We start from the raw sequence: 12,200 nt of genomic DNA, 5'->3' as shown, positions 1-12,200 counted from the left end.
AGTTCCCATTAGGCCGTGATGTAGCAAGAATGAATGCGCACCGCAAACCAGGAAGTCAGTGAGAATAATGATTCAGGAGTGACGGAGGGGAATAAAACAGCTCGATTTCAACAGGTATAAAACTAGTTATAAATGCAACACATTACTTTTTACTTTATCAGCTACTATGAGGCCCCATACACACGACCGAGTTTCTCGGCAGAATTCAGCCAGAAACTCGATGGGAGCTGGATTCTGCCGAGAAACCCGGTCGTGTGTACACTTTTGGCCGAGGAAGCCGACGAGGAACTCGTCGAGCCAAATAGAGAACATGTTCTCTATTTCCTCGTTAGTCAATGGGGAAAGTTGGTTCGCCGAGATCCTCGGCACCTTCATAAGGAACTCGACGAGCAAAACGATGTGTTTTGCCCGTCGAGTTCCTCGGACGTGTGTACGGGGCCTCAGACTTTAATCTAAGGCCGGGTACTCATGAGCAAACATGTACGGTGAAACCGGTCCGTCGGACCGTTTTTACCGTACATGCCTGCCAGAGGGCTTCTGTACGATGGTTGTACTAACCATCGTACAGAAGTCCGCGCGTAAACACTACGCGGGGCGTGTCCGCGTCGTCGCCGCGACGATGACGCGGCGATGACGCGGCGACGTGGACGGGCCTGCCATTTAAAGGCTTCCACGCATGCGTCAAAGTCATTCGACGCATGCGAGGGACGGCGGGCGCTCGGACATGTACGGTAGGTCTGTACTGACGACCGTACATGTCCGAGCGGGCAGGATTCCAGCGGACGGTTTTAAAACACGTCCAGGAATATTTTCCCGCTGGGAAAAGGCCCGGCGGGCAAATGTTTGCTGGAATTCGGCCCGCTCGCGCCTACACACGACCGAACATGTATGCTGAAACTGGCCCGTGGACCAGTTTCAGCATACATGTTTGGTCGTGTGTACGGGGCCTAAGAGGAAAATATTTTTGTCTTTACAACCCATTTAAGTCAGCCTTTCTCAACCATGGTTTCATGGTTCCTTGAGCAATGAGTATTTTTTGCAGTACATTTTCCAGGTAAAGAACATACTGAATGTACCATGAGCCCTAGATGTGACAATTATTAGAAGGGGTTCCCTGAGCAATATGAAGGCCTCTTCTGTGTTAAATAGTTTCAGAAAGGCTGGCCAACAGGGATCAGGGAGGAATGTGTTACCTGTTGGAGCATATTGGACCATGCTTTACATTTTTTCTTTTGCCTTGTTTTGGATCAACTGTGGGTTTAGGGCTTTATGAATGCAGGTTTTTAATGTATGTTTACTGTATATTATTGGTTGAACTCTATTGTGTCTTTCTTTAATCTATATAAGTATGTAAGAACGGCTATTGGGCCAGGAAGGCAGCTTTGCATTTTTAAAAAAAAGTTACAAAATACGTTTTTTCTAATTGCTTCAGTTTTTGTTCAATCATTTCGTTATCCATAGGAGAAAATGTGATTCCATTGTTCTTCAGCACAGTAGGAGGCAGCCACGAGATCACACAGTTGGAAGAAAGTGCCTGATCCATAACAGAAAGTGGGAGATATAAAGGTACTAATCTTGAATGAAATAAGAGAGGACTCTGCTGACGCTCACCATACTGATAACATCTGACTTTAAAGAGAATAGCTGATTCCAAAATTCCGTGATGGAACTTCTCGAAGAGATGCTGTGAAAGTAACTTGGTTTATAAGCATAGAGGATAAAATGGGGCAGGAGAACAAAGATTTGTGCTCCCGGGGTATGTACATACTAAGCATTTTAGTAGATTAGCTGTGCAGCTTTTGTGCTGCGCCCCTTGTTAATGCATGGGGATATTTTGGTAATTGCTTTCTATTCATTTCTACTGGAAGCCCAATATATGTATATATCAGTGCAGGTGTGACATGCAGAATACACCAAAAGTAGGTCTAGATGTATTCCAGGGCATGCGAGTCTATATATTATATACATTTATTACAGGTAAAAACTGGAAAATAATGGATGTTAAAGGGGTTTACATTTTTTTTCCCCTAAATAGCTTCCTTTACCTTAGTGCAGTCCTCCTTCACTTACCTCATCCTTCAATTTTGCTTTTAAATGTCCTTATTTCTTCTGAGAAATCCTCACTTCCTGTTCTTCTGTCTGTAACTCCACATAGTAATGCAAGGCTTTCTCCCTGGTGTGTAGTGTCGCGCTCGCCCCCTCTATCTGCAACGTAGAGAGCGTCCTGACTCTCCTGTAAGGGAAGGGGCGAGCACGACACTCCACACCAGGGAGAAAGCCTCGCATTACTGTGTGGAGTTACAGACAGAAGAACAGGAAGTGAGGATTTCTCAGAAGAAATAAGGACATTTAAAAGAAAAATCAAAGGATGAGGTAAGTGAAGGAGGCCTGCACTAAGGTAAAGGAAGCTATTTAGAAAAAAAAAAGAATTGTACCATTACAACCCCTTTTAAGTCTAAAGCCCTGTACACATGATCGGTCCATCCGATGAAAACGATTAACCGATGAAGCTGACTGATGGTCCGTCGCGCCTACACGCCATCGGTTAAAAAAACGATCGTGTCAGAACGCGGTGACGTAAAACACAACGACATGCTGAAAAAAACAAAGTTCAATGCTTCCAAGCATGCGTCGACTTGATTCTGAGCATGCGTGTTTTTTTAACCGATGGACGTGCCTACTAACGATCGGTTAGGTATCCATCGGTTAAATTTAAAACAAGATTGCTTTTTTTTAACCTATGGATAAATAACCGATGGGGCCCACACACGATCTGGTCCGATGAAAACGGTCCATCAGACCGTTCTCATCGGTTTGACCGATCGTGTGTACGCGGCATAACTGGATGACATTTAGCACAGTGTACCAGCAATTCTGATCAATGCAAGCCAGGAAAAGCGTACTAGACAGAGTCGCCAATGTGGTATACTCTACACAGAGAGGGTGCATCAAAGGTATTCACAGTATATCCATAGGTACTGGTTAGTAATATTCGCACCTCCAAGCAAAGCAGTAATAGCCAACGCTGGCAAAAAAAGAGGTCAGCTTTAAACTGTTGGATCATATGTCCGAGCTGCTCCAAAGATCCACCGAGCCAGTGGTGCCCCGGACGGTCCCTCTGTCTGCCAAAGACCCAACCTATATTATATGTGTTATATGTTTACTGTGGTTGTATATACCATTATTGCTGGTTGCTCATATAAAGTATGGTAGAGGTAATCCCTACTGCTCTTGGCCTCCTCCAACTCTACAATTTTTTTTTTTTTGGAGCTGTGATCTGACTTTCTGTTAGAGGGTGGCTACGTTTGTTCTCTATCTCTATGGCCCCACTGTATTTAGGAATGTAGTCACCCTCTCTTGCTTAAGGAAGGAAGGGGGACCCCTGGAAGTTTCACATCTATGGTGTCCTGCTTCGATGAATGGAGTGGCAACCTCAGCCTGGACTCTGACCAGGCCCCGCCCCAACGTGTTTCACTTTGCCATCCAGAGCTTAGTCATGGCAAACCCATGCTTGTTTCCAAGTTGGACTGTGGACTATGGACTATGAAATGTGTAGTTTGCGTGGAACAATGCACATGACCACAACGAACGTGTACTGCTTGCTCCAAACATACAGAAGTGAGGGGCAAGAGGAGCAGTTCAGAAATTCACAGAGGTTACAAGGAAGAAGAAAAACACAATAAGAATTAATTTTGTGAAAAATAGAATACAGAGACATTAAGCAGTGGATGTGTATGGATTATTTTTAGCAAATGAAAACATCTTTTAGTATCACTTTAACAACTTGCCGACCGCGTTATAGCCGAATGATGGCTACAGCGCAGCTGGCTAGTTCTGGCAGGCCGTCATATGACAACTTCCTGGGATTGTGCCCACTGCATTCCCACTGCGGGACACGGGCAGCTTGCTATGTGATTGCAGTACCCTCTGGACACTGCTGATCACATATTAAGGTAAAGAGCCAATCAGGAGCTCTTTACCACATGATCAGCTGTGTCAAATCACAGCTGATCATGAATGTACACAGAAGGCGGGTATTCAGCATTCTTTTCCTAATGCTGACAGTGTGTGGAGACAAGAAGAGAGCGGATAACTGGTTTGTGTAAAAGGGATATGTACACTGATAATCAAGGCACTGATCATCAGTATCAAGATCATTGGAGTCCCCACAGTTCCCACCAGTGCTTTCAATCAGTGCCTATTAGTGCCTCCTCATCCGCATCACTAATCATTGCCAACTACCAGTGCCCATCAGTATTGCCTATCCGTGCCCATCAGTGCCGCATATCAGTGCCCATCAGTGCTGCCGATCAGTGCTTTCTATCAGTGCCCATCAGTGCCACCTACTGTATAAGTACCCATCAGTCCCCTAGACCTAAACAAGCAATTAACCCCTAGCAGTGCAAACAAAGCCCCACTGAAGGGGATCATTGTCATGCTCCCCAGAGTTGGGCTTTAAAGAATACTTAAAATGAAAAAATATCCTCCATCATGCTATCCTTCCCATGATGACAACACTGACTGCTGTCAAACTGATCCTTTTGGTTTCAGTGCTTAGGGCTCATTTAGATTTGCAGTAAGGGAGTGTTATTAATGCACGACTGAGACGCAATTTTAGCCCCTACCCCAGGCACCTCTCCCTTAAGCTGCATAGGCAGCAGACAGGGGTGTTCACCTACTGCAGTGGCAATGCTTTGCTTTACACCCAAAGTCAAAATTATCAGTTTGGCAAACAGCAGGGCGCCAAATGCGATTGGGGACATGCTGCAAAAGCTTATATTAGCCTTCATTCAAACGTGCGGCGAGAAGGTGATAAAATAAGCCCTAATTCCACCAAAAGCAACCCTGTACAACTGTGGTTACTGTGCACTGGTGTGGCATTTACAGAGTTAAAAACCCCTCCTCACTACCTGCCACATGCCTCTGAAAAGTGTTCCGAATGTGGATCGTTCTTACAGCAGTAGTTTTGACTACACTTATGTCACGTACTCACGATCTGAATTTCCGAAAACAAATGTACAATCGGAGCTTGTCGGAAATTACGACCGTGTGTAGGCTCCATCGGACTGTCAGGACCTGGGATTGAACCTGGGACCTCTTCTGTGTCTGGCATTGACGCTTCCCACTAAACTATCTGGGATGCTGGACAGTTCCCTGCCTGATCTGCTGGATAAACCTATATGATCCATTAGACTACTCTGCTTGGTGTCTTGATTGCTGTTGAACCTTGAACCCCTTGCTCCTCCCATGAACTTCCTATACAAGCCTTGTCTCAGCACTTCCTCTTTGCCAAGTTATTGTGCCTTCTCTGCCTGTGCCATGCTGTTGTCTTTCCTGCTGCCATCTGTACCTGCAACCACCCGTGTTTGACCCTCGGGCTATTCTTTGACTACTCTACTGCTCGATCCCAACCTGCAGCCACTCGCGATTGATCCATTGGCTTGTTTACTGACCACACTGCTGTTTCATCCTTGTCTGTTTATCCGCTATTGGACCCCGGTTTGCTCACACACTGGTGGGGCAAACTTGAGGACCGCGCCCTGGTACTAGCTTGCAGATAAATCCATCTCCACTATCAGGAGCTCTGTAGAAAAAAAACCAGCTAGTACTTAGTCTCAGCACCTCAGGGGAGCCTGTGTCATCTGCCAGAAGTGACTGCCTGTCCTGCCACTACTATTGCAATTGGTCTTCAAGCCCGATGCCTGATCCTCACACGGACATTTGCTGTCGGAATTTCCGACCAAAAAAATTTTGAGAGCTGGTTCTCAAATTTTCCGACAACAAATTTTATTGTCGGAAATTACGATCGTGTGTACACAATTCCACCGCACAAAATTCCATGCATGCTCGGAATCAAGCAGTAGAGCGGCACTGGCTATTGAACTTCATTTTTCTCAGCACGGCGTACATGTTGACGTTCGGATTTTCCGACAACATTTGTGTGACCGTGTGTATGCAAGACATCCGTCGTAAAAAAATCCACGGTTTTGTTGTCGGGATGTCCAATCGTGTGGACGCAGCATTAGCCTACTAAGACCTGGGATGAGTTAGTGGGGGGGATTTACTAAAACTGGAAAGTGCAAAATCTGGTGCAGCTCTGCATAGAAAACAATCAGCTTCCAGGTTTTATTGTCAAAAGCCTAACTGGACAAGCTGAAGTTAGAAGCTGATTGGCTACTGTGCACCAGATTCTGAATGCTCCAATTTTAGTAAATCTCCCCCATTGCTTCAGAAAATACTAATAGCTAGATTCACAAAGAGTTACGCCGGCGTATCAGTAGATACGCCGCCGTAACTCGGAATCTAAGCCGTCATATGTTTAAGTGTATTCTCAAACCCAGATACACTTAAACCTAGCTAAGATACGTCGTATCTTAGCTGTCTAGTTCTGCCAGCCGCTAGGGGCGTGAACGCTGATTTACGCCTAGAATGCGTAAATCAGCGGGATACGCCGATTTACGAACGTACGCTTGCCCATCGCAGTAAAGATACGCCATTTACGTAAGGCGATTCCCGGCGTAAAGTTAGTTGAACAAATAGCTGGACTAGTCAATGTTAAGTATGGCCGTCGTTCCCGCGTCGAAATTTGAAAAATGTACATTGTTTGCGTAAGTCGTCCGTGAATGGGGCTGGACGTAATTTACGTTCACGTCGAAACCAATACGTCCTTGCGGCGTACTTTGGAGCAATGCACACTGGGATATGTCCACGGACGGCGCATGCGCCGTTCGTAAAAAACGTCAATCACGTTGGGTCACGAGTAATTTACATAAAACACGCCCCCCTCATCCTCATTTGAATTAGGCACGCTTAGGCCGGTCCATTCACGATACGCCGCCGTAACTTAGGAGGCAAGTGCTTTGTGAATACAGCACTTGCCTCTCTGACTTACGGCGGCGTAGCGTAAATACGATACGCTACGCCGATTCACTAATACGCCGCCGTACCTGAATACAGCTATAAAGCAGTAGACAGCCAAAAGGATGACACTTTATTTACTCAGACACCCAGCATGTTAGTAATGGCTTTCTTATTTCTTTATGTTCTGTATCCTTTAACAAAAAATAAGCCAATAGGAAATGTCAACTAAGGATGTTACCAAAAAAAAAAAAAAGTAAGAAAGTTTCCAGCTAAAAAAAAAAAAAAAAAAAACATCAAAAAAAAAACAGATTAGATGACTTAACGGCATCTTTGTTCTGCCTTGCTCATCGCCGTCATGAAACTCTTCCCTAGCCTTAGATGACCATGCTATCCTTCAACATCATAAACAGATGGGATGTGTAACCTTGGCCTAAGAGAGATAGCACACTCCGAGCCATATTCTATGGCTTTGCCGTTCCTGCCCGCGATCGCTGACAGTATTTTATGTTGGGAAAGCCACGGCATCCACAATCTCAACGGTCGCAGGCGAGAACATAAATTTGAGCAGAGATTAAAGAGACACATACCTAGTCTCAGTCTTTGAGGCCTATAATTGGTTAGGAAAGAAAATGAGATTTTGCCTCCGGCTACAAGAAAATGCCATATTCCAGCTCAGATAGAAGCAGACACGTCCTCTGTCAGCCTTCCAGTTGTATTTGTAACTCCGGCGGCCTGTCAGTCCTGAAGGATGAGGATGCTCGGAATAAAAGAAAATTACAAAAATGCCGTTTGAAGTTCTCGCAGCGGCGGACGAGGAAAGAGACGACTGTTATTTTTTCTGCTATGAAGCCAGCAAACCAGCGATCTACGCTACAGATATTCCTCATTTTATGGATTCTGTCTGTATGTTACTCCTTGTGCGGTGCTGGAACTTATTGCAGTGTAAGTTTAAAGGCAAACTCCATGTTTTCTAGGTTTATAAGCTTATAGGGGTGTCTAGCGACTGTGAGTCCCACCAGTGTTTTAGTGTGCCCACTGCCTGCAGCCTGTCAAAGCCTATAGCAGGCTGCGGCTAGACGGGGTTGAACACTGTACCAAGTGACCCTACGCCCTGTAGATTGCCCTGCATTTGGCTCCATCCGTCTTTCCATTAACTCTGACCAGCTTCTCTGTCCCTGCTGAAGAAAAGAATCCCCACAACATCATACTGTCGCCACCATGTTTCACGGTGGGGATGGTGTGTTCAGGGTGATGTGCAGTGTTAGTTTTCCGCCACACATAGAGTTTTGCTTTTAGGCCAAAAAGTTACATTTTGGTCTTTGCTGGAACTTATTGGAGTGCAAGTTTAAAGGCAAACTCCATGTTTTCTAGGTTTATAAGCTTATAGGGGTGTCTAGCGACTGTGAGCCCCACCAGTGTTTTAGTGTGCCCACTGCCTGCAGCCTGTCAAAGCCTATAGCAGGCTGCGGCTAGACGTGGTTGAACACTGTACCAAGTGACCCTACGCATTCAGCGACAAATGCATGGAATGCAAAATCCCTGGGTTCCAGGCATTCGTCCCTAAACATACAGGGCCATAAATGCAAGTAACACTTGGCGTTCAGCCCCATCCAGCTGCAGTCTGCCATAGATTTTGACAGACAGAAGGCAACAGGGCTGGACCCTGCACCATTCCCATGTGCACCTAAATGCCAGGAGGAACGCACAGCAGCTAGACTCCCCCATGTGCAAGGGGCCCGATTCTGTTCAGGCAATCTCATGCTCTACATCAATTTTCCACACTGTACAGCCAGATAGGTGACTCCCTAATGCGCCATTATAGCTTCCTGTGTTACCTCTCCTTCTTTGAACAATAACTCTACATCATCATCATCTTTATCCAGTGAGCAGGTAGGTGACCCAGGAAGCAGCACATGATCTTACTCCTTGAAAGTTCCACATTTTTTTCTGTTACAACCAAAACCTTAAATGTATATTATTGGGATTTTATGTGATAGACCAACACAAAGTGGCACATAATTGTGACGTGGAAGAAAAATTATTTACAAAAAAAAAAATACTGTATTTTCCGGCGTATAAGACGACCTTTTGTACTTAAAAACTTGCCTCAAAACTCGGGGGTTGTCTTATACGCCGGTACTTGTCTCAGTCAGACCTTGGGTGTCCATTATTCTAAAGCCGCACCTCCTCCTCGTGCTGTTCTGTTATAGTTTCCCAGCAGAGCCTCTGTTCGGTGTTCCGCCTATCGGGGATGTCTTCTCATCCCCGGACTCGGACGAGAGGACATCTGTGATAGGCGGAACACCGAACACAGGCTCTGCTGAGAAACTGAGTGTTTTGTCTATCACGGAACAGCACGAGGAGGAGGTGTGGCTTTTGAATAATGGACGCCCGCAGTCTGACAGACTCTGCATACAGGGATAAGATATGCAATGGCACAGTAAGGCATGTATTAGCACAGTGAGGTTCCTGTCAGTGGTTATTCCGGCTACCCCTCAGCTTCCAGACAGACTAGTAGGAAGGGGGTCGTCTTATACGGCGAGTATATCCCAAAACAAAAATTTTATTATGTGACAACACTGAATAAATGACACTTTGTTACAATGTAAAGTAGTGAGTGTACAGCTTGTATAACAGTGTAAATTTGCCGTCTCCTCAAAATAACGTAACACACAGCCATTAATGTCTAAACCGTTAGGAAACAAAAGTGAGTACACCCCTAAGTGAAAATGTCCAAATTGGGCCCAATGTGTCAATATTTTGTGTGGCCACCATTATTTTCCAGCACTGCCTTAACCCTCTTGGGCATGGAGTTCCGCCAAAGAATTCTCTAACTGTACCAGGTTGGCGTTACATTCTACACCTTTTACAACACTTTAAATTAGAAAATGTAAAGCATTCTCTGAATGGTGCACTTGCCAAGCAGTCGACCTCCTGAATTCACAATGCATCAGGCTGGCTGACCAGGTATGGTTTATACATAGTTGCATTGGTCCAAGCTGGACCAATGTAATTATATAAACATATACCATACCTGGAATTCATCTTTTGGCTTAGAACAGGGGTTTTAAAACTTTCTAAACAAAGGGCCAGTTTATTGTCCTTCAGACATCAGGGGGGCCGGACTGTGGTCCCCCTGGAGAAGAAAATGTGCCAGCGTCAGTGGAATGCCTCTGACTTGGTGGTCAGTTGGAGTAAATAAAAAGACATAGCATCTCTGGTCAGTAGGAGCAAGAATAGTGCCCTGTCATTGGTAGTAGAGGAATAATGCGTCGTCATTGGTGACATTTAGAAGAATAACGCCCCATCATTGGCGTCTTTGGGAGTAAGAGAGCCCCATCGCTTGTGTCATTGGAAGGAACAGTGTCTCATCATTGGTGTCATTGGGCGGAAGAGTGCCCCATTGTTGGTGTCATGGGAATCAATCTCACCTTCACTGAGATCCCTTCATTGGTTGCTAGTAAAAGACAGAATCACTTTCAAGGCACTCTGCCTAATGCATAAGTGTAATCAAGGCAACGCCCCCCAATATCTATGCGAAAAAATAAAAGCCCATAACCCCAATCGCATTCTGCGATCCACCAATCAAAACCTTGTCCAGATACCCAAAGCCAGATACAAGTCCAAAGGAGATCGAAGATTTGCAGTCCAGGGATCTCGGCTGTGGAATGCCCTACCAACCACCATCCGACTGGAGTCGGACCACTTGGCCTTCAGGAGAAAGATTAAAACCCATCTCTTCTGAGGTCAAGGGGCTTCCTTACCCAGGAAATGGATACAGCGCCCAGAGGCGATTCAGTTTGCATGTGTTGCGCTCTACAAGTTTCTCACTCACTCATTGGGAGGAATAGTGTCCCATCTTTGGTGTCATTGGGAGGAAGAGTGCCACATTGTCGGTGTCATTCGGAAGAATAGCGCCCCATCAATGGTGTCATTGGTAGGAATAGTGCCTCATTGTTGGCATCATTGGGAGGAATCGTGCCCTATTGTTGGTGTCATTTGAAGGAATAGTGCTCCATAGTCGGTGTCATTGGGAGGAAGAGAACCCCACTGTTGGTGTCATTCAGAGGAATAGTACCTGATCATTGGTGTCATTTGGAGGAATAGTGCCCCATCGTTGGTGTCATTGGAAGGCATCGTGCCCCATCATTGGTCTCATTTGGAGAAATAGTGCCCCATCATTGGTGTCATTGGGAAGAACAGTGCCCCATTGCTGGTGTCAGTGGGAGGAATAGTGCACCATTGCTGGTGTCAGTGGGAGGAATAGTGCCCCGAGGACCGGATAAAGGAAAGCAGAGGGCATTTGGCCCGCAGGCCGCAGTTTGGAAACCACTGGCTTAGAACAATGGTATCATCCTTGTCTTTAAAGCATAGCTGAGATGTAGTCACATAACTGGCTGAACAGAGTTGGACATCATTTGTGAAATATGAAAGAGTTCACATACTGTATATTATATAGGCTGTTTGGCTGGAGCGCCCTTCCGAGCCACATTTTGTATTTTTAGTATTGGCTTACCAAAGTTGAAACAAGGTTGCAGGATACCGAGTTCAGACTTGGGAAAGACAGAAATCGGAGGGGACAGGCCTGTGAACGTTCCATCCAGATCCTTGAATAAGGCCATCTGAGTCCCTGAGCATTCCATCGATGCTGGACATTCCGGAGTCCTATCGAGACAAAATGTTAGTTACATAACACTGGGGGGGTAAATGGGCTTGATTTCTACCAAAACTGGAAGTTTTTTTAAGTTCGTAAACCCCAAGAAGACAAAAATAATATGCTAGTTCTTTGTTACCCCAACATGATAGGTTCTCCCAACAAGGAATACATCTTTCAAGGTTATTACTTGCAAGCTGTTATATGATTGGTTGCTGAAGGCTACACTACATTCTCACTCTTTTTACTCTTGTGTATTCATTTATTAAGGCTGGGTTCCCACCGCAGCATGCTCCAGCTCACAGTAGGAGTCCGGTGCCTCTCCATTCACAATTTCAGGTCTGATTAAAGTGTATTATAGGCAAAAAAAAAACAACATATTTCGTACTTCTAAGGTTTAGGAGGGTGTCTATGGGAATGTTCAACCATTCTTCCAGAAGCACATTTGTGAGGTCAGGCACTGATGTTGGATGAGAAGGCCTGGCTCACAGTCTCCACTCTAATTCATGTCAAAGGTGTTCTATCAGGTTCAGATCAGTACTAATCATGCGTTTAGTTCTGCACTTCTGTGATCCGTATTATGCCGCCAGCAAGCTAATGTCGCGTACAGGCGATCAGTTCATCCGGTGAGAACGGACCGATGGACCGTTTTCATCGGTTAACCGATGAAGCTGACTGATGGTCC

General features: G+C 45.5%; 1 protein-coding gene across 1 annotated transcript in view; it reads right to left on the bottom strand.

The window, feature by feature from the left end:
• Nucleotides 1-12,200, bottom strand: part of LOC120935615 (fibrocystin-like) — a 66,663-nt gene that overhangs the window by 35,011 nt on the left and 19,452 nt on the right. Inside the window, exon 5 of the mRNA XM_040347664.1 lies at nt 11,378-11,526. Within this exon, the coding sequence (XP_040203598.1) occupies nt 11,378-11,526 (149 nt within the window). The remainder of the gene's footprint in view (nt 1-11,377; nt 11,527-12,200) is intronic.

The sequence above is a fragment of the Rana temporaria genome, chromosome 4, assembly GCF_905171775.1.
Source record: "Rana temporaria chromosome 4, aRanTem1.1, whole genome shotgun sequence".
In the NCBI taxonomy this organism is placed as follows: Eukaryota; Metazoa; Chordata; class Amphibia; order Anura; family Ranidae; genus Rana; species Rana temporaria.
This window is presented reverse-complemented; position numbering and strand designations above follow the sequence as displayed.